General features: G+C 34.5%; 1 protein-coding gene across 3 annotated transcripts in view; it reads right to left on the reverse strand.

Annotated features, from left to right (window-relative positions):
• Positions 1–24,566, reverse strand: part of Eip63E (cyclin dependent kinase Eip63E) — a 1,061,463-nt gene that overhangs the window by 16,481 nt on the left and 1,020,416 nt on the right. For all 3 annotated transcript variants that reach the window (XM_069841421.1, XM_069841419.1, XM_069841420.1), the window contains 3 exons: positions 18,115–18,289; positions 12,672–12,858; positions 8,426–8,640 (listed from right to left, as the gene is read on the reverse strand). In XM_069841421.1, the coding sequence (XP_069697522.1) occupies positions 8,426–8,640; positions 12,672–12,858; positions 18,115–18,289 (577 nt within the window). The remainder of the gene's footprint in view (positions 1–8,425; positions 8,641–12,671; positions 12,859–18,114; positions 18,290–24,566) is intronic.

The following is a 24,566-nucleotide window of genomic DNA, read 5'->3' on the forward strand; positions in this document are numbered from 1 at the left end:
TTAAGTGCTGACGTAAATAATTAATGCAATGGCGATCACCAGCAATGGAGATCGAAATTTGGCCGATTTGAGATACCAAAATTTTAGCGTCATGACTGCAAGGACCTAAGGTCTCCACAGAAAAGGAGATAAAGATATAATTGTCTTAAAGATGTGCATATTTATTGACTTTTTCGTTCACGGCTAATTCAGCAACAGATGCTGTGCGTCTGGAGGTATTCGGCAAGTGAGATGGAGCTAGAGTGTCAACGCAAGTGGAGTTCTAAATTAAAGATTTTCCTCTAGATCATGGGATTAAGGTGAGACCATCAGGTTGTTTACCAGCCATACGACTAATATCTGGTGGTTTCAAAAGAGACGGGATGCCACAAGAAGTCAGAGATCTTTTAATGATATCATTGAGTGATGTATGTCTGGGAATGCGACCCTTGCTCCTCGTACAGCTGAATGCATGATTGCCATAAATATCAGCAATTCCTCCGCAAATACATTGGTATGGCTGGCAGAGTTTACGACCAAGGCGTAAAGCCATTGTGATTTTAAAGGATGTACTATCTATTAGAGTGTCGATGTGAGATGGTAATGTGTGTAATCAAGCTCCAGACTCACTCTCTTGAAGAGCTAAGAGACGTACAATGTCTTGTTCGGATTTGAAAGATGAAAGAAGTTCATTTAAAATTTTTTGAGAAGGAATAAAATCCCACTCATTTTTAAATTCAGGATGGGCAGGAGGATGAGTGGTTTGTGAGAAAGTATACCAACTAGTCAGAGTATCATGCACATGGTAGATTTCAGCTGCATCACTTTATAAAGAAAAAAGCGATTTGATGCAACGAAAAACAGCAAAGGCAGAAGAAAGAAAAGCAGGTATATAAACGTCCGAATGCCCACACCACCAAATTTAATAGGGAGAGAGTCCAACTAGTAAAATATATATTTAGGATCATTTCCAAACTGGATCGAAAAAGAGCATCAGCTTTATGTAAGAAAGACGGAAGAAGCCATAAAGGAGTAATACACATAAAGTAAGTCATCTTAGGGATTAGAAAACAGTTTTTAGGAAGATAGTAAGAAATAAGGGGATGTACATAAATTACAAGAACACTTTAGAAAATTCTTACTATACAACATGTATTCAAAATATTGTTTTCTGAGTAGAGAAATTTATGTACAACATGCCTATTTATTCTTTTATTTTTCACAAATAAAACATATTTAAACACAGGAAAGAAGAATAACTAGGTAATTATGTTAAGAGTAATAAAATGCATGCTAACCCTAATTAATTGTTAATATTATTTTCGTTTTCATTATTATTATATTACGTTGTTCTTGTTGTTGCAGTCCCCAGACAAACTTCATCCCTGGGATGTCCCCGGATTTAATAATTTGTCACCAGATATCCCTGGATTTTCATTGTTACTTATTAATATGGTTTAATGATTCTTGCACATTGCTGTAGATGAATTTTTGTAATGTAACTTTGCTGCTTTTTCATTATGTCATAGTCAATATTGAAGGTTGAGAACATAAGTTCAGTCAAACCTTCTATACTGTTATCAAGGTTAATAAAAAATTGAAATCTAGGAAAGAAGAGATATTTATTTCATCATCAATTAAGTAACTTTTGCCATCTTTAGAAGAAGTGGTTCTTATTTCATAACAGAATTCTGAGTGTCTCTTGTGAATTTTATGAAAATGCTGTTGAATATCTCAATGCCTGGATTATTCATTCACAAGATAAGATATCTACGCAATATATATTGTTGAAATCTCCAGAAAGAGGAGGATTAAAGACACTCCATTATTTTTCTCCAAATGTAGATGGAATTGATCTGGATGAAGGTAGCTTATTTGGCGAAATTTCTTGCTTGAAGAAATATGTGACTTCAGAAAAAATAGCAAAGTATAATGAAGAAAATGCTACTCTTTGCTCAAAATGGAGTGAAATTTTTTAATTTTCTCTGAAAAAATGATTTCCTGTGCACAACTCCAGAAGATGATTGAAATATCTCTGTGTCTTTCTGGAAGTATAGCTCGCGCAAGAAACAATTACCGAAAACCAATGATGGCGTTGCTGTCTGTTTTGACATGTGTATGTAGGCACGCCGAGGGGGGGGGGGAGGTACGAGCTGATGGAAGTACTGTCTCTTCCAAGAAGATGAACAAATGAGGACATCGCTGTGGAAATAAAGAACGTAACAAGACAAAAATTCGAAGCTAATTAAATGTGCAACATATGTTTATGAATGAAATAATAATACCGTGCAATACAAGACACGTATTCACATGCAATGGAACAAACTAAAGTCGTAATGTAACTATTACAATGCAAGACTGATTCTGTCGATGTCATTTCTCTTTCGACTGTACTCTTCAATATCATTCAAGCTATCTCGTGACCTTTCCTGTCGCCCGCTCTTCCTTATCACAGTGTTTGATTCGCATTCCTTCCGTTGATATTCCGTGCTTGTGAGACCTATAATGCTTCATTGGAGAACATCCCAAAATTTTAAAATGAGTTTAGAAACTGTTCGAGCCATGTTTGGTATATTCACCAACTTCAACATGACCTTTCAGCAGTTTGCTGCAAAACTGGGATCCAGAGAAGGTCTGTTTAAAAATATTCACTCTCCTGAAAAATACCAGCAGTTTTAGTAGTAGGTAAGTAGAATGAATACCGGTATCACAGGAATTGTTAAATCAATACAATCCAGGGATAAGTTAGCTAAGCAAGTTAAACATGACCCACAAAACATGTTTCATTAAATTCTTACAGAAAATATAGAAATATTCTCACTAGTGTAATAAGGAATCGGAGAATATTATTCTGAAAAATTTGAAGAAAATAAAAATAATCCAAAGCAATTTTGGAAGACTATGAACGAAGCTAATGACATCCAATGTAATAAAAATACTGTATTAAAGACAATATAAGTCGAAATGGAATACAAATCGAAAATAAGGAAACTATTGCAAACGAATTTAACGATCATTTTTCTAATGTAGGTCATGATCTCGTATTTAATATAAAAAAGTATTTAATACTCATTACTATAAAAGCTATAATAAGAGTTTATCATCTATGTTTATATTTTCTGTAAATGAATGTGAAATCATTAATATTGTAAATAATTTTAAAAATAATGTGGCCTCTGGTATTGATGGTATTACAACAAATACCCTGAAACTTATTATCGAAGCTATTTCTAAACCACTTGCCTTTATACTTAATTGGTGCATATCTTTAAGTGTATTTCCCTCAGCCCTAAAACATGCTGTGGTGATACCAATCCACAAGTCTGGTGACACAAATAATCTTAATAATTATAGACCCATTTCACTATTACCCAGTCTCTCTGAAGTATATGAAAAAAAAAAAAAAAAAACTCCTAATGATAATCAATTTGGTTTCAGAAAAAATCTTCACTGATGATGCTATTACGGCAGTTATTTAAAAAATTATTCAACAATTAGATGTAGGAAATAAATGTCTACGAATTTTTCTAGACTTACAAAAAAGATTTCGATACAGTCAGTCACGGTATACTTTTGAATAAAATGGATAGATTGGGAATTAATGGATTGGCTTTAAAATATTTAAATCTTACTTAAGTAACAGAACACAATCAACTAAAATCAATGATCACCTTAGTGAATCACGTAACACTGATATAGGTATACCTCAGGGGAAGATTTAGGTCCTGTTTTGTTTTTAATATATGAAGAGTCCACTGCAAGAATGATGGATGTCACTTTCTTGTCGAAAATGAACGAAAACTGTCAATGCATAGCTTAAGACATATAGAATGTATATAGAGAGTTACATGGCATTAACACTGATAGTCATTGTGCAGTAATGATCGGAAAATCACAGTTAAGCTTTGAGCACTAATCACTTCTCCTGCAAAATGTATTCCAAATGACATCCATCATTCTTGCAGTGGACTCTTCATATATCAACGATTTACTTAAAATTGACATAGTGAAATATTCTGGTACCGTACTCTGTATTCTTATGCTGATGATACTGAGATTATATCTAGTAGTTCGAGTGGAATGAAACTTGTCAAAATTCTAACAGTCGTATTAACATTATTAAAGAATGGCTGGATGCTCACTTACTCTCTTTGAACGTTTCCAAAACAAAATTAATATCATTTTCATTATCACATGGCCTTGAACAACTAAAAATAATTAATAATAGAAATATAACAATACATGATCCTAACCTACCTACTTGCTCATGTCACACCTCACAAGTTAAATATTTAGGTACTGTATTATTACTGACCAACATTTAAAATGGGACAAGCATATCTCCTTTCTGTGTAACAGATTGCATAAAACAATCCACAAATTTTCCATTCTACGTTCTTACTTACCTATTTATGTTCTTAGCTCTGTTTCAATCAATAATTCAGTATGGTATATTAGGTTGGGAAGGAATGGCAAAATCGGTACTCGACCCTTTAAATTTTCTCCAAAAAAGAATAATCAAAATTGGTCTATATAAACCTTTTGATTACCCAACGAAATTAATTTTTCATATATTTGGTGTACCGGTATCAAATCTAGAACAAATTTATAAACAAACATTGTTGATTTACTTCCATAAAAATCACAATAAATTTGAATTTGATCCTTATGAATACCATACGAGACAAAACTACAGTTTCTTTCTAAACAACCCCAAATGTCACACAACTACTGGATTAAAACATAGCAGAAATTTTGAGCTTACCCTGAACTAAGTACACTGAACACACATAGATTTAGGAAACAAATTAGATTAATTATATAATTGTTTTGTTTTTTCTTAAGTTAATTGAGTTTAGAATTGTAATGTAATATTCGTGTACCTTTGTATTTCCTATATTTGTATATGTTATTGCAGGTCTGTATTTTACTGTATATTAATATTATTGTGCTGAATGAACACTCTTCAATTTTGTATAACTAAATGAACTGTGACCAAGCTCGAGCTTTTGCTCTTTCGGGCTACAATGCATAATGTAGTGTAAATCTTGGGTATTAAATAAATACATTTTAAGTTGAAAATTTGAAGAAAAAAAAATGAAGGAATGATGTAAACCATCATGAATGAAAACATCTTGATTTTAGACATGGTAATATTTCTATATACAGGTTATTGTTGTATAGTCAACTGTTCCAAGACCTTCACAAGCGATACCAACATGATACTACTTATGAGGCAACTAAGCCAAAAGATAATGGGGTAGGGTGCCTAGTTTCTTCCCCCCTCCATTGCATGCATCGCTGACTAGCTACATATTACACTAATCAGACTTCAGATACATAGAAAAAATTATTTTACCTCCGACACATATCATCAAGTGAGATGTACTGCCTGATAATAAATGTACAGTCTTAGAAAAAAGTTGTGTTGCACAGTCTCAGAAAGGAGGCAGTGCGCATGATCAAAGGATGTGCGACCTGGTTCACAAAAGAAAGACTTGTTAAGATAATAAAATTAGTTTTGTTTCGTTGTGTGTGTGTGTGTGTGATCACGCACAGTGACTCCTTTCTGGGTCTTATAAAGTATCTGTGTGACAAAACTTTTTTTCTAAGACTGTAGGCCCTACATATCAGCCAGAACCTCAATCAGAGGTGAATACGAAATGCCATCTTCGAAGACCGGGGCGTGATAGGGAATATTGTGATGATGAAATTCGAGATAGGAATCATCATGGTATGATCGTATGATGATTACTGATTAGTTATGGCGATATTTTTTTTTTTTGTAGGTTATTTTACGACGCTTTATCAACATCTCAGGTTATTTAGCGTCTGAATGAGATGAAGGTGATAATGCCGGTGAAATGAGTCCGGGGTCCAACACCGAAAGTTACCTAGCATTTGCTCATATTGGGTTGAGGGAAAACCCCGGAAAAAACCTCAACCAGATAACTTGCCCCGACCGGGAATCGAACATGGCGATATTAGAGGCAATACAAATCAAATGGGGTGTTACTTTTGATCCTTAGCGAGTAGTAATTGGAGTTAAATGTCAAGAACACAACAAAGATGTGATGTGTGTCAAATGTACTTCTCCCTGAAATGGTCGAATTTCTTGGCTTCAGTGTAAGAACTGCAAAGAAAATGACTGTACCTGATTTGTCTTCATGTACTGTACTGTGAGTTCTACGTACAGTGTCCCAGTTCGAACTGATATTACAATACGTATCTGTTTCGTAAGGTAAGCTTGTGTACATTAAGCAGGCACCGGTTTTCAAAGCGTGCTGTGCGACCCACTCGTTATCCGACACTGAACTAAATCCTAGTAAATCTTTGTGCGCAGTTCTTGGAGTGATGAAAGTGCAATTTGGAACTGCGGAATATTCGACGAGAACATGTGGGAGTTATAGTCTGAACTTAAACCCGTGCATAAATAAGCATTACCCACAGAAATAATACTTGCCCCATTAGACATTTGAGGAAAATTGCAAGATAGGATATTGATTCCTATCTCATTTATGCTTGTTTTGACAATGCTTGGTCTTCGAAGACAGCATTTAGTATTCACCTTGTATAATATTACATGCAAACTTGTATATATCATGAACTTTCTGGAAAATCGAACTTTAGGAAATTTAGGAATACAGTGAAACCTCTCATTTACGAACATCGAAGGGACGTAACAATCTGTCCGCATCTGGGAGGTGTCCTTTATTGGGAGGGAGGCTTCCAATCTAACAGTAAATTTATAATATGCTTTATGTATCTCTTCACGCTTTAAATGAAATGTATTAGCCTACTGTAGTTTAATTCTAAATACAGTCTACTACAGTAAATTCTTTGCAACTTTGAACTACAATAGATAACACCGAAAAAGGAAAATATAGTATTCTGCCATGCAATTTTATTCTACGTCTACAGTTTTCAACAAGGGGTAGCTGGCTGGGCTAGTGATAGCCTACAAGACCCTTATTGTCTTCTTTCATGTCAAGGAATTTCTGTACAGTTCTCAGAACTAAATTTTTCGTTTTTGTAACACATTAGGTTTTGAAAACCAAGTTCTGTCCGCAGTCAGGAGGTAAAGCAAGCTTTAGGACTGTGAAACAGCTGTCCGCGTCTGTGTCTAAGAGTGTCCGTAAATGAGAATTAAATTTATCATTATTTCTATATTATTTCAGGAGACATAAAAATCTGTCCGTATTTGAGGAGTGTCCGTATCTTGGGGGTGTCCATAAGGAGAGGTTTCACTGTATATCTAACGTGGTATTGCAATTACCAGGTAAGAGAATGTACTTCTGCCGATGAAAATGTGTTAGAAACATTTCGAAGCAGGTGTTATATTTTCGAAAAGGCTGTCTGTCAAAGCAGCTTTTCCTAAATCTTTATTTATTATAATTTCAAACGAACTAGGAATTTTCAACACAGAAATTTCAGCAATACCCAAAATAAAAGCATATGCTAGTCATTTGAAACCTCAGGTAGAGATTTTATGTCAACACAAAAGGCAATGATTTGTACTGGTACAACAAATTCAAGGGTTAAGTGTAAAGAATGTAAAGAATTTTGTTTGATTGTTATTAATGTAGGTATTGAAAAATTATACCAAATTGTTCTGGGAAGTGCACCATTATTTAAAAAAATCGGTGACAGATTGTGTAATGTTATGCTGGCAGCCAATACAGAGTTAAGGTAGTAGAGAAGTAACATACTAGTAACCAAAATTTGAATTAGAACGTATCAATATCAAGTTGAAGTCCACTCATATCATTTATTTTCAGCTCTTAGAAAGTAATACCGGTACCACATACACTTTTCATTTTGATCACCCTGTATAAATGCACATCACATAATTGTTATGAAAACAAAATGGCTTTTGTCAAACTTTATTTGGAATGATAAACTGTAATTATATACGGAATTTCATGATTTTGAATGTTTCTATTGTAAAGATATTAGCATTTTTTGTGTAAGATCATCCTTCGAAACTTTGATTAGACTAAACTTGTGACTCCATCCACCCACAATTGTACAATCTTAAAAATCATGGATAATGTGTTCTTTCAAAGTTGTACTCATCTCAATTTAAAATCATTAACACTAGTAACCTCAAAGTGAACAGCATTGTTGGAAATGACATGGAATGCGCATTTAAGAAGCTGATTCGCAATCTCATTTGGTAGTGGCATCTGCCTCATACTTACGATAGGTATCAAACAATCGATAGATTTTAGTTCACAAAACCTATCCTTAAGGTTTACATCATAGAATTCCTTCCTGAGCATGGGTACAGTCTTGTAAGAAGCCCGTCATAATTCTCAAGTTGGTTCTTTTCAAGGCCATGATCTTGTTTAGAGACATCCTTAATGAGCATGTCAACTTATTGTTGCCTTATTAATGACTCAGATTCAGACATAAACATGTTATTCCTACAAATATATTCAGTTACCTTAAATATTTTGTCGAGTTGATCATATGTGTCACGAACACCTGGAAATGTTGGTACTCCAGTGATCATTTCAACAAATATACAACCTACACCCCACATGTCTAGAGATGTTGAGTATTCTGTACTCCCCAGAAGAACATCAGGTGGGCGATACCACAATGTTACTACTTCGTGTGAGTATGTATGGGAAGGTACCGACTTTGCTCTTGCTAGGCCTGGAACACAGAAAAATATCTATTGATGAGTAGTTCCCGAATTCTTAGACATTAAAGTATTACTCAAGTTAGGGCTTCCCAAAGCATGTTTCAATATTTTACAGATTTCTTAAATGCTATTTAGGACTTATAAATTTCTTTAAAAAAGTTACAACATACTGTTGCATTTGAAGAGTATATTATGTCTTCAAACAATAATTTCATACAATTTTATCGAAACGAAAATATTTCACTGTTTATTTTTTTAATCACTCTGATGGTAATACAATCAAACAATATCTCTCAAATTACAGCAGCAGTTTAGTACCGGTATGAATTCAAACCAGTTATTTTGCAGCTCTTTAAATAAACAAATAAATAATACAAAATAAAAGCGCAACAATGCTAAACCAGGTTTTAGGACCTAATCCTCAAATTAAATCATCATTGGTCCTAGACCTTCAACTTAAAATAAGATGGACATTTTAAAGTAAGCTATGAATTAAATGTTGACCAAATTTTATCCAAAATTCAATTTTTTATTTCGAGTCTTACAAAATATTCCATACTGGTATTTAAGAAAATCTGTGACAATGGTAACTGCCAATAGTAAAGTTTTGAGAAATTGCAAAAACAAAGTTTGGAAAGACCTATGAATCATGTATGTTAAAAGTTGATATTTCAGTCCAATTCATATGATTTAATATAGTATTCATTATTGTTTAATCATATCTTTAAAATTAAACAGCAACATATTTAACAGTAATTAATGTATATACACAACGCTGCATGCCTCATTGGTTATGGAGTTACCATTATATTCCCCCAAAATTTATTTTTAGGCAAGTATGATATAGGAATTTTTGTTAATAATACCACTGATTGTTGCCACAATTATGTTTAATAATCTGACTATAGGATCTACTTACTGCCATGTAAGAGAACTTTTGCGGAACAAAATTCCGGCACACAGGCGACGTTGATATAATCTTGGCAGTTGCGAGCGACATTAAATAAAACATAATTTAAATTAATAGAGGAAAAACAGAAAGGAAATGGAAGGGATAATATAGGGGAAAATTGAGGGTTAATATAGAAAATGGAGCAGAAAACAGAAAAAAACATAGGAGCAAATAGAGTAGAAAATCGAGGGAAAATACAGGAGCCAATATAGGAATAATGCTGGAAAAACAGAGAAGAAAAGAGGAGAGAATAGATGAAAAATGAGGGGAAAATAAGGCCGAAAATAGAGGAGAATAAACAGGAGAAAGTAGAGGGAAATTAGGGAAAATAGGCGTGATAATAGAGGAAAAATTGAGAGAAAATGGATGAAGAAATAGAAGTAAAAATAGAGGGATTATAGTTTATTTCTTCTCTATTTTCCCTCTACCTTACCTCTGTGTTCTTAGTATTGGCTATATTTTCTCCTCAATTTTCCCTCTAATTTCTCCTCTACTTTCTCTACATTTTCACCGTTTTCTCCTCAATTTTCTTTTCTATTTTCCCTAATATTTCCCTCTATTTTACCACTAATTAATCCTCTATTTTTCCTCTATTTTGTCCTCTGTATTATCTCTATTTTCTCTCTATTCGTTTTATCCATTTTTAGTTTACTCGTTTTTTCCCTTTCTCGTTTCTTCATTGACTTTTTTCCCTCTATCGCTCGTTTAAAGTACTTGGTTCACATTCAGAACCACTTTTAGCATCCCCTGTTGTTGATGGTCCTTCATTTGGACTCATTATTTCTCCTTGAAACAATAACCTCTCCCTATTATATATTATTTTCTCCCTATTTTCTCCTCAATTTCACCACTAATTTTCCCTCTATTTTGTCCTCTGTATTACTCCTATATTTTCACTCTATTCGTTTTATCCATTTTTTGTAGTTTACTCGTTTTCTCGCTTTCTCGTTTCCTCATTTATTCGTTGTCTTTTTCCCTCTTTCTATTGTTTAAAGAACTTAGTTCATATTCAGAACCACTTTTAGCATCCCCTGTGGATGATAGTTCTTCATTTGGACTCATTATTTCTCCTTACAACAATAACCTCTTCCCAGTAGCAGCCATTTTCACAGCCGAATGGCACTTACCATTGTCTTGACTGAAGTGAAATAGTGTCTTTATTTTCAAATTGTTCTCACAATCTTATAGATAGCAGATATGACAAAACAAATTACAGACATAGATAGTAGAACAAGGGAACATTCAGAAAGTGGTGTTATTCATACATGGTCCATATTGGGACCTACAGCTGTCTTGCCCCAAGGCACAGAAATGTCTAAAGAACAAAAGAAGGAGTCTAAGGAGACAACATATGGAACAGGGCAGTTTTGAACAAGTAAGATATATGAAAATCTTTGGTGCCAAAGCTTTATTTACTTTGGTTATTTCTCAAAACAATTCTTTCTGCGTCTTGCATCATGTAAAAAGTTTCAAGAGCTGTAATTTTAGTCCTAGTCAGACAAAATTTTGCAAGCAAGTTAAGAAAAGTATGAGGAACAAGAATAGGTACTGTTACTATTTTGACGCAAAGAATAATGAAATGCACACTTTAGACATTTAACTATGTACTGTATTATGATTATTTTTACTCATTTTGAAAATCAGACAAAAAAATTTCTACATGTCAAACTAATCAAGATACATAAAAAATTGATATCAAATTTTAAAACTGTATCCATGGGGAGTGTCTTCACAAAAAATTAACACATTACAAATGAATCACAATATGGGGCATATTGTTTGTGACGTAATTGGAAAAAAAGGATATAAGTTATTTTATAACTCAGAAATTATTTAGTCTAAACTAAATGATATGTTAATCTTCATTAAACTAAGGTATTCATTTAACTTTAACTCTTGTTTTTTCCATTTTTAATAAATGGCGCTTGGCTCACTATAGCTCTGAATTCTTCATATAATTCATTACGGGGAGAGGATGGTATTTTTTAAAACTTTTTTCATATTTGGCGTAAAATATTAATTTTTTGTATGTAGAGAGCTCATAGCTGTAGCAACTCAACCAAAAATAAATATTTGAAAAAAAAAATAATTATCTGGGGGCCCAGATTTGAAAAAAAATATACCCAATGCAAGATTTTACTAAAACCGATATATCTAAACCATTTTTAAAAGTAGATTGATCCAGTTTTTTGCAATGTATTTGCAAAAGCATGTTCTACAAACTGTTTGTAACAGAATTTTGATATTTGTCCCTACGTTTGTAAAATAAACAATTAAAATTTAATAACACTTTTCTGATTTCCTTTCTTGCAAACAAACGGACGTAGTTTTAAAATGAAATCAATTAACAAAATTCTGTTACAGAGAAAAGTTTCCTAATAGTCTAAAGAATGTGTGTTTTAAATTTCATGCATGTATCTTTAATAGTTCTGAAGTTATATCCATTTTTGTCTGGCAATGTAGCAAAAAAATGAAGTTACCATAAACCGATAAAAGAGGGCGAGTGATTTAAAAATCCATAGCGCAGGAAGTTTAAAAATGGCATCTCAACATCCGATAAGGCCACAAATACACACGAAATGTTATGCAATGCATTCCACACATATCAAAGTGTATTTTAAAGAAAAAAAAAATACTTTTTTTAAATTCAATTTACCGGAAACAACAATAAAATTGGGCGAGTGATTTAAAAATCCATAACGCAGGAAGTTTAAAAATGGCGTCTCAACATCTGATAAGGGCACAAATACCCACAAAATATTATGCTAAGCATTCCACACATATCACAGAGTATTTTAAAGATTTTTTTTTTTAATTTACTCATTTTTCGCCAAAAATACCATCCTCTCCCCTTAAATAAAAAATAATCATAAATCTATGCTACACAGTGTAGGAGAAATTAAAATATTACTTAGTGATTATTAGCAATGGTTTGAACTAAATGCAATTGAAATGTATACACAGGATTTGAATATCATTATACTGCTGAATGTGTATGAAGGAAGTTATTTCTAGACTACATTTCCGAACACTTCATTCGAGCAATAGGTACCAGAAAATTGAATAATTATAAGTAATGAGAGTGAATACCAAAATCTGCGAGTTTTAGTTCCCCCATCTCACTAATGAGCAGGTTTTGTGGCTTCACGTCCCGATGCAGAACTCTCCGTCGATGACAGTAAGCTAGGCCTCGGAGGAGTTGGAACAGGAAGAGTCTCACATTCCGGTGCTCTAGTCCCCCACTGTGCTTCTCCATGTATTGCGAGAGATCGGTGTGCTGTGTGAGAAAGAAATGGACTGCATTAAATATTTGGATTTGGTCAGAGTAAATCAACATTTCCTGACGAAATGAAGCATTGTTAAATTATGATACGTCTTGCCTTTATACAAAAAGGAAGATAAACGGAATCCAAATAATTATAGAGGAATTAGTTTATTAAATACATGTTACAAGATATATGGCAAAATTTTAAATGGAAGATTAAAACAAGAAAGTGAATTGTTCCTTTCAGAAAGTCAGAATGGGTTCAGAAAGGGCAGATCTTGCATGGATGCTGCCTTCTCGATAAAATTGTTAATTGAAAAAAAACGAGAGTTTAATTTAGAAACGCATTTAGCCTTTATTGATTATATCAAAGCTTTTGATATGATCAAAAGACCTAAATTAATGGAAATTTTGCAAAAAAGAAATATAACAAATATCCTGCTTCAAAACATTTGCAATATTTACACTAACAATAAAATAAATATAAAATTTAATAATTTTACTTCTAACTATAGATCCATAAATCAAGGAGTACGACAAGGTTGCTCATTGTCACCAAGTCTCTTCGATATATACATGGATAAAATAATACGCTTTTGGTGTGAGGAGTACAAATTAGGAATTCAAATTTCAAGTTCCATAAGACTAAACACTGTTCTTTTCGCGGACGACCAAGTATTAGTTGCAAACTCCGAAGACAATTTACAGATGGGTATATTTAAACTAAATAAAATCATAGAAGAACATGGCATGAAGATTTCACCAGAAAAAACCAAAATAATGGCATTTGAAGGTATAAACCCAAACCGAAGCAAAATTGTTGTTGAAAATGTGATTTTAGAACAGATAAATTCCTTTTCGTACTTAGGATGTAATATATCATACGAAGGAGAGAATGATGTAAGCAAAAAAATTAACAAATTTTTACAAATATTAGGACTGCTAAACAATACCCTACAACCAAGTTTAGTACAGAAACATTCCAGAATAAAGGTATATAAAACCTTGCACTACCAACTCTCCTCTATGGAAGCGAAATTTGGGTTCTGAAACAAAGAGATATCAGCAGATCAAGAGCAGCTGAAATGAAATATCTGCGACGAACTGCAAGATACACATTTCTGGACCACAAGAGGAACGACAATACACTGCAGGAACTCAACATGCAACCATTAGAAGAAAAAATTACAGAATACAGAAATAGATGGCTTGAACACATTTCTCGTATGGAAGCTGGCCGGACACCCCAAGAAATGCTAAAATACCACCCTCAAGAACGACGACGACCTGGACGTCCACAGAAACGTCTATTGGATCCTGTATAGCTGGAACCGAAACAGGCCAACAATGGCCTAATTTCGTGCCTGGAATATGATGATGATGATGATGATGATGATGATGATGATGATGATGATGATGATGACAAATTAGTACAGTGCTCCCTGGTCATAATGGGGCTTATGGAGTATATATCCAATCCATGTTATAAGGCAACTTTGCTATGACAGATGGTCATAAATTTCTCAAATATTATAAAATTCATTGATTCTCGCTCCAAACAAACCTCGATCATATTTGCATTCTATTCAGTGATTCAGTACATTATGTTTCAATCCCACTGATAGACAAAACGGAAATCCACTTGAGAATGATTTTTTTCAACAGCAGTGTCAGGCTATTATGACCAGCGGTATATCCGAATCTGTGGTGTAAATGATGGCTTTATATGTAGGGAAGGGAGGGGTGGCCAGGTAGCTCTGTTAGTAGAGCAATTGGCTACAGATTGTAAGGTCCAGGATTCAATCTCTGGTGGCAGCAGGATTTTTCTTGTTGCCAGAAATTCCATAACGGCCCTGAAGTTCACTCAGCCTTCTATGAAACTGAGTATCAGGTCTTTCTCGGAGGTAAAAAGTGAATAGAGCATTGTGTCGACCACACCACCTCATTCTAGTGACATGCTCGTAACTCCATGCTCCCCAAGTACCTTCATAATGTGTAAATGGAACAGTTTTACCTACTTTTATATCAAGGGAGCAGTTACTTCTTAATTTTTATGTAGAAATTGCACTATTGTTACAGCACCAATAACAATTACCGGTATTATATACACATCAAACATTATAATATGAAGAATATTTTTATTAATTACATTAATAGGTTTATATCATGAATGAAATCATTCATAAGCTATGTAAAGCCTTACTTTATTTATATGCTAATGTTGATAACCTATACAATATAATAATGTTGTAATAATTTCTTTATTTTGTTAATAGCATATAAAATAAATAAGTTATAGTCACCAACCTACCTTTCACAGTACACAATGTAGTGAGTTTTTTTTTTTTGTCAGAGATACAAAAAGTCTTTTCTTTTTTTTTAAGCTATGTCTGTATGGATTCCATCACCAGGTCAAGAAACAAAACGGAAACCTAATTTTTAGAAATAGATATAGAACTGAGGAGCAGCTTTTGGTAATGGATCCACCACACAAGTTTTCCTTTTCCATGTATAAAAATCTTACGCCTAGATTTATTCATAAATGTTGCACAAATTCATATAAATTGCTATTCAGTTCTAGTATCTTTTATGAAAATCTATATTACAAGGAAATTTCATTCATTTCTTCGTTTGTTTCCTTATTTACTTAGTTACTTATTTCGTTACTTATTTGCTTACTTAATTATTTATTTACTTAATTATTCACTTATTTGCTTATTTATTTATTTAGTTACTTATTTTGTTACTTATTTATTTAGTTATTTACTTAATTATTCACTTATTTTCTTATTTATTTATATTCAAAACGTTGACCACCGAGGAACTTCTTGAGGTGCAGGAAGAGATGAAAGTCACTCGGAGCCAAATCCGGACTGTAAGGGGGTATGGTCAATAATCTCAGCCAAATTTCGAGATGAGATTTTGGGTGTCACGAGCTGTGTGTGACCGAGCGTTGTCATGAAGCAACACAACTCCGTCGGTCAGCATCCCACGTCTCTTGTTCTGAAATGCGCAATGGAGCTTCTTCAAGGTCTGACAATAGGTTTCTCTATTCATGGTTTCACCTCGAGGCAAGAATTCGATGAGTAGGACTCCTTTTCTGTCCCAAAAAACAGTGCACATGATCTTGCGTGTTGACATGGTTTGTTTGAATTTCTTTTTCCTTGGCGATGCAGTGTGCCTCCATTCCATGGACTGCTGCTTCGATTCAGGTGTCAAGTCTCGTCACCTGTCACGATATGGTCAAGAAACTCATCGCCTTGCTCACTGTAACGTGTGAGAAAGCTCAATGCACTGAAAGCTCGTTTGGGTTTGTGTTCCTCGGTGAGCATCTTGGGTACCCATCATGAGCACAATTTTCGATATCGTAATTGATCTGTCACAATTTTGTAGAGAACACTCCGCGACATTTGTGGAAAATTCAAGGAAAGCGAAGAAATTGTGAACCTCCTGTCCTCATGAATTTTTTCATCAACAGCATGCACCAAATCGTCATTGATCAAAGATGGCCGACTGGTACGCTGCTTGTCATGCACAGAGACACGGCCCTTGTTGAACTTCCTAACCCATCTCCTGACCATTCCATCACTAATGGCATCATCACCATACATCTCACAAAGTTGACGATGAATGTCAGCCGGTTTGATGTTCCTCGCATTCAAGAAATGGATAACAGACCGCATCTCACAGTCAGGGGGTTGCTCGATCACTTTAAACATTTCAACTGATCACAACTAACCACACACACGGACTGAAGCTCTGAAACTGCATGCACAGCTTGCCTGAGAACTGAAGAAGAAAACTCGCATGCGCAAAATAAGGATTGCAGCAATGCGACAGCTATAATTGAAAACGGAACTTACTTTAAGAACACATCTCGTATTTACTTATTTGTTCATTCATTCATTCATTTATAGCCCATAAAATGACAATTTGGACAAGAGTCTCTTACTTGCTGGGTTGGCTAACAATAAATTGAACTCCTGGATAGCCACCATAGCTAGATCCAAGTACAAGTTTACAAAAATCTTTAGTTAATCTTCCCATCGCACTTTTTCTCTCCCCACATTCCTTTAGCTGATCCTTGAGTCCCAAGCTATTACCCTGTAGGTCCATCGTTCTTGATCCTGACCTGCTCATTCCTCTTCATGTTTCTGTCCATATCAGCTACAGCCTCAAGTTGGGTTTTTTCCCTTGCGTCTTCATTACGTATTCTATCCTAAAAGCCTTAAACTTCAGGATTTAAGTTTCATGTTCCTCTGGCACCTCCTTTTTCTTAAGATACCAGATTTGAGCCTAATATGTGAGAAATGGAAGTATGTAGATATTTATTACACTACGTCTCTATTTTTATGATGTAATGAAATCTAGACTCCAAATATTCGACCAACCTGCTGATATTCTTCTGCACATTTCTTTTTCAGTTCAGTTCTTTTTTAAAGGATATGATCTGGCCAATATCCCAATACACACATATTCTTCCATCTATTTTAGTTTATTATTACCTGTTACCTATTGTAATGTTTTGTTGCTGACCATTTCTTTCGTGTTCTGCGGTTTAATCTCAATCTCACTTCTCTACTATTGTGATGTATTTCCTTCAGAGATTTTCTAGTTCTACTGCGAATGTACTCGTAGGTATCAAAGCAATATTGCCGACAAAGCGTAAGTTAAATAGCTTTTTTTTTTCTTTCGGTCTATGTTGACACTTAATTCTCAGGAATACTTCTTTAAGAAGAAAGTTGCTTGAATAGTGTATATGATTAATCCAATCTCTACAATCGTATCCCACCTTCCTTAAAACCATTTTAATATTATCTTCCTATCTATGTCTCGGCCTCCCAAAGACTCTTTTTCCCTCTGGCCTCCCAACTAACACTCTATATGGATTCTCTAATAAAGAAGTTGTTGTTCTTATTTTCTAATGCCAGGCGTTTGACAATAAAGTCATTTGACCTCTTGCACTCCAATATTTTTCAAAGATATTATCATGGCCACTCAAGCACAGATTTTGAGGTGTTCCGAATTCATTTCTTGGTTTGAGATGCACAATGGGCATCTAATAAAGAAGTGAAGTAAAACAAATCCAACCAACCCAAAAACCTGGATGAAAAAATAGAAATATACTTGAAATCGTTTCCATGCTTGGAAACAGAAATACATAGCATGAAGTACCTTCAAAATAATATAATACACAATTTGTTTTTATTAAGTAACTACGCCTAAGTAGGCCTACTGCTAGGTTGCAATAAGAAACACGAAACTTACCACATATTCAAAGACGAAGGTGAGTGTTTCTCGAGTGTGTACAATGTCATGCAATGTAACAATGTTGGCATGTTTTAGTTCTTTGAGCAGTGATGCTTCACGAATGGCAGTGAAGGGCGCACCTTCCTCCTCCTGAAGTCTTATCTCCTTTAAGGCCACCACTTGGTTAGTTAGGCTGTAAAAAAGAAACATAATCATTCTTCAAGAATTAGAACAAATATTACTATTACAATGATTAAGTTTATTAAATATGGCTTTTTGCAAAATTACGTCTTTATCTTACAAAACACTATGAGCATTAGCATATGAATAAAGTACCGGTATTGTAAATTAAATTGTGTTATTGTATATTTGCTTCTACGACTAAAATTATTTTAAATCCATTTGAAGAGTACAGGGGAAAAACAATCAAAGTCACAATTATCTTAAGGGTGATGTCATATATAATTCAGTATATTACTGCAAAATGTGTGTGTTTTTCTTATCAAAACTGGTGAAGGAGAATTATCACCACGAATCCAGTCATCCTTTCCTACTTTTTCATTAGGAATAGCAATAAATTTTGCAGTAATATACTAAATTAGATTATGAAATCTCCTTAAGAAAATTGTGACTTTGATACACTGAACGACAATAATTTTGCTCTGACTTAAAACAATGTATCCCTTATGGTTTGATGTTTGCTGAATCAGGAAATGCATCTCTTTTCTTTGTATCACGTAAGGTTTTTAAGATATACTATGATTTCACTTTTCGATAAGTGCTCTCCCAGAATAATCTGGTGTGGGTTGGGGGTTGTAAACCCAGGGGCGTATTTTGCAGGCTACCGGCGGTAGCCCAAGGAAATTACAAAAGAAAAAGTTTATAATATAACATAATGTAATAATTTTGTATTATTAGTTTCACCATAGTAATTAAAATTAAAGTAATTGTTAGATATATTTTGTGTAATAATAGGGTCAGCGGTAGCCCAAACCCTTTAACCAGTATACGCCACTGTGTAAACCAAAACACAAGCTAATGCATTTTATGAGTTTACGACCTATTTCCAGTTTCTTATGGTTGTTGGCATGTTCTTTTGTACTTCTAATAAATAAACAAATATTGGTTCCTTCTATTCAATAAATTTCATAACAGTTCAAAATGAGGTCTACGCAATGAACAAACAAGGATGTGGTTTTCAGTAATTAAAAGAAACCTTTACCAGTTTGAGTGAAGGCAAATTTAAAGAGGGCATTTTCATTGGTCCATAAATTACTAAAATTATGGCTGACTCTTTGAGGAAAAACTTTCTGTTACAGAAAAAATGGCATAGTGCACTTTCAAAGATGTTTGCTTAAATTTCCTTGGAAATTCTAGGGCAGAAAACTACATCGAACTTGTGGAAACCATGTTAAGTGCATGTGAGAAAATATAGTGTAATAGGCTATGCTGGGTTGCAAGAAAGCATTTATAGGTTCGTTAAACACTATTGGTCCTATAATTGTTCATTTACTGTCAGTAAGCGTTGCAAGAACGACCTTTAAAGCTATTGGTTCGTTAAAGCACTCTGTAAACTATAGGTCGAAAATCGGAGCTATAAACTGTTAACGAATCGTTAGCCGCCATATTGTACGTATATTTCTTGTTTTTGTATCTGACAGTATTAAGTAATTTCGTGGATATGTTATCATCAGAAGTAAGTAAGTGAAATGTAATATACCCGTACATATCACAGTGAACTCGAGATTCATGTGTATAGGAAAAGTTTTGTGAATAAAACAATTTTATTATTCTTATAGACTCGTTTGACATAGAGGTTATGTTTGATATGATACAACATCTACCAAGACCAAGAATACTGAGAGACAGATCGAACCCTCTAGAAGAATACGATAATATTGATTTTAAGGTTAGATTTAGATTATCGAAAGACATATTCATGGCTCTCTTGCATGAAAGAGGGCATTATATTGGAAAACAAATCGCGCGCAGTAAATTGCCTTGCGCTATTACGCAATAGGAGCGTTTCAGAATGTGATAGTGGATCATATTCATGTTTATACATCTACAGTTTGTAGAATAATAAGATCATAATCATAATCATTTATTACATCCACTGATCATATACATGATATGGGACATGATGTGTGACTGCATTGCAAGAACGAGAGAACAATACATTACTATGCCTCAAGGAAATTCTGTACAAACAGTAAAACAGGATTTCTTCTCAATTTGCAATTTTTCCAACGTTATTGGTGCATAGACTGTAGCCATATGAAAATTCAAAGCCCTAGTGGACACTTGAATGAGATGTACCGAAATAGGAAGGGTTACTTCTCTATCAATCTGTACCAAGAATCGTTGCATGTTGGCCTGGGTCAGTATTTGATGCTTGTCTTGTGCAAAGTTTGAAAACAATGGCCATGGATGAATATATAATAGGATTTTTTAAAGATGTTTTTATTAAAAGTAGCCTACCAGGTCTCTTGGACCCTTGCCTTTTACAAAAATATGATTTTATAAATTGAAATGTAAACAGGTTTTGTTAAGGAAAATTGATTACTAAGACGTCAAAGACGGAAGTATTTGTTTGAATTTATGTTATGTCTCTTAGTAAAGGGTTGGCATGATGAAGTAGTATATAATAGGATGCGAAACTTACTGAGTTTCCCGTAAGACATACTAGAGGCGCTGTTGTAGAAATTGATCTTGCTGCCACTTATTGGGGGGAGGGGCGTTATTACATCTAGCAGCGCACGAAGTAGCGAAAAGAGTAATTACTCCATGCATTTAGCAGCGCACCTGGTGACGAAAATGTTAAACTGTGCAGAAAGTATTCCCTCACACCCTCATCGATATTCAAAACTAATCCAATTTAAAATAAAACATTTACATTTTTATTCCTCACAGCATCTTCTACTGAAAATTCTTACCAGAGCCAACAGGAAGATAAAAGAGACGATCTATTTTACACTATCCAATTAAAATATAACCAGACAGGGACAAAAAATAAAGCAAAAGATTAGATAATTGGGATTGTATTCTTTGGGCATTTATTGTACAGCACAATGGAAAAGTCTGCAAGAACTACTTAGATAGTTCAATTTATTATATTACTATTACTTTACAATACATTCAACACTATTTTTACAACATCCATAAATATCACTGTTTAACATACACTGCTTATACACACACGTATCACTTTCTTCTTCTTCTTCGTTCTCTTTCTTGGCCTCGGGTTCAATTCAATGATCCCATGTAGCCAGCTAAATTCTCTAATGTAAAATTGTATTCTCTTATGTACTGAATAAATAGCACCGAAGTACCGCACCGACCGGTGACTAACTATTTAAAAAAAAAAAAAAAACATGAATGAGTTGTGGATGATAAACGATGACAGTGAACACGCCTGCACTTCACGGAGACAGACCGATGACTCCCCCGTATCACTTTATGTTCACTTATTAGCAAGTTTCTGTCTGCCATCTCGACTCCTCGAGCAATATCTCGAACGAATAAATAGAGAACTCTGGGTAATGTACCCAACACGTAGTTCTAGTGTTCACCACCTACGACGTTGGGCGCTGATCATCTCATTTCAGCCCTCCGCTGCCAGATGGTGCTGACCGCAGTTTCGCATCCTATTACATATTCATCCATGCAATGACTATCCAAAAACACAATATTACCATAGCGACATGCACGTATAATAAGCGAATTATTTGCGCCGGCTACGAAGGCTCTGTCGTTTTGAATCTTTTCCGTTTAAAGATGGAATAGCTAACAGATCGTTAAATATCACATTTGCAACGACCTATACTTTAAAGACTGGAATAGTTTAAAGGTCCGTTACTTAACGAGAGAATAGCAATTTATGGAACAGGTTTCTTGCAACCCAGCATATGTCTCTCAAAATACACTTTTTATTCTCATTTGGATTTCTTTTCTTCTAACCTTGGGACAGCACGGGGAAAGATTTCATCAAGAAATATCTGAAATGAAAAGGCGATATAAAGGAATATTATCATCCAACATGCTTGCAGACTATAATTGGTTCTTTTTAAAGGACTGTCCTGGGTCTAGTTATAAACGGAAGTCATCCAGAAAATCCTTTTAAATGATAAGTTCAAATTCCGAGATTTTTCTAATTGTACACATGAAATATTTTCATTATTGTTGAGTTTTTCTTTTGTGTTTTAAACTATGTAACATCATTTTTGTACCCAGTACACATTTTGCAAGTATTATCAGGCATTTTGAATGCTTGTCTGTTGTAATTTTATCAGCAGCAGTGAAAAATAGAAATAAAAATACATTTTTTCATAAAAAAATTCAATTCACTTTCCCAGAAAATGGTACGTGATGGAGCAATTTGGATTTTAAATTCAAATTTAGGGCACACATATTAGTAATATTCACCTATTTTTATTTCGAAGCAAGACAAAAAGTAAAAATTTGTTGCTCAGTGTTATTTTTCCCCTGTACTCTTCATTTCGATTTATAATAATAAAACAATATTACAGGTTTATAAAAAAAAATATATTCGAGTGACTTATAATTACTTGCGGCTTACCTCACATCTGACTGAATTCTGTTATGAAAATTATATCCCCCATGAAGTTCTGGCTAGACAGTAGAAAAACTGTGACTTATCAGTAGAAAATTATTCCTAACTTTAGATTACGTACGATCACTGAGGAACATTACAGACTACTGAATTCTATTCTTGAAATTTCGTAGGTATAATTAACAGAAATATTTCATTTCGACTGCAAATACGGTAAGCCTTGTATAAATAATTATGAAGCTATAAAGGAAGCTTTCAACAGAAAAAGGAGCATCTTCTGTGGAGCTCTGGAAAACGAACTAAAGAAGAAACTAGTGAAATGTTTTGTGAGGAGTGTAGCATTGTATGGGGCAGAAACATGGACATTACAACGGAGTGTTGAAAAATGCCTAAAAGCATTTGAAATGTGGATATGGAGAAGAGTGAAGAGTATGAAATGGACAGACAGAATAAGAAAGAGGTACACTACCTCTTTAAATAATAACACCTTTAACGTTTTAACTGAGAAAGTTTTAAGTTTTAAACAAGTGTTAACCTGGACATAAGAAACAAATAAATGAAGCTGTGCTAGAAAGAGTGGGTGAAGAAAAAATAATGCTGAAACTGATCAAGATGACAAAAAGAAATTGGCTGGGGAACTGGCTAAGAAGAAATTGCCTATTGAAGAATGCACTTGAAGGAATGGTGAACGAGAGAAAAGTTCGGGGCAGAAGAAGATATCAGATGATAGACAATATTAAGATAGGTTACATGGATCGTATGCGGAGACTAAGAGAAAGGCGGAAAATAGAAAAGATTGGAGAATGCTGGGTTTGCAGTGAAAGATCTACCCTTGGACAGAAAACTATGAATGAATGAAATGTAAGAAAACATTAAACGTGAAGGGAAAAAAAATAAAGATTATTCTTTTCATAAAATGTTGAGAAATCACACTTTTAAGATATTCGTCATATAATCATCATTGCACGCGAATTTGGAATACAATGCATTAAAGAAGAAGCATATTCGAGTCCCGGTTAGGTCAGGAATTTTTCAAGTGACACTTGTAAGTTGTGGCGGAGAAGGACGCAGTTGGGGTTTTTCCCGAGGTTCTCCCGTTTCCCCAAATTAGCCATCTACATCATTCCGTCAACATTTTTCCATTTCGTCATCATTCCATAACATTTCTCGAACGCCGGCTGGCCTATAGACGAGTAGGTTGTCTGCTTGAAACCTGGGTATGCAGCGAACCTTAGTGTAGTCCAGGGATACAGAACTGGCGTGAGAGGGGTGGAAAGCATGGGGAAAGCGTTGGTTCCCCGTCCACAGTCCACCGGCGTTGAATGACGTATCTGTGGCCCCTAAGCAATCACATAAAACAGACACTGAATACTAATCCCCTCCCCTACCAAGTCAATGACGAGGGGATGGTAGGAAGGGTGAGTGACGTAACACTACAATTGGTGCCCAGTTCTGCAAGCCTGGTGTAGTCAGTCGGTGTGGGTTTGGAAATGTGCCTAGCTTGAGGGTTGCGCAATAGATCTTGAAATGTCGTAGTGCTGAGTTGAAGTTCTCCTCCCCGAAATTCAGTTCAGTAGCACCTTTTAAAGCGATCCTTTCTATCTCTCTTCTCCGATGACTCTCCCTCTCTTCAAGCTTTGATTCTTCTAAGTATGATTGTTCATTACTGTAACTCTGATATTAGCAAAAGGGTTTTTATTTTACCATCATTTTCTATAGAGTAATAGAAATGAAGCCATAGTGTCGTAGTATAATGCAGGGCTGGTGTTATGGAATGCGCTCTAGTTCGATTCTTCATGAGGAAGAAATTTCCTCAAAATTTCGGTTAGTGTATCCAATCAATGTCCATCCAGCATCGTGATGAATTTGGAGAGCTACGATAGGTAGCGAAATCTGG

The sequence above is a fragment of the Periplaneta americana genome, chromosome 12, assembly GCF_040183065.1.
Source record: "Periplaneta americana isolate PAMFEO1 chromosome 12, P.americana_PAMFEO1_priV1, whole genome shotgun sequence".
NCBI classification, from domain to species: domain Eukaryota; kingdom Metazoa; phylum Arthropoda; class Insecta; order Blattodea; family Blattidae; genus Periplaneta; species Periplaneta americana.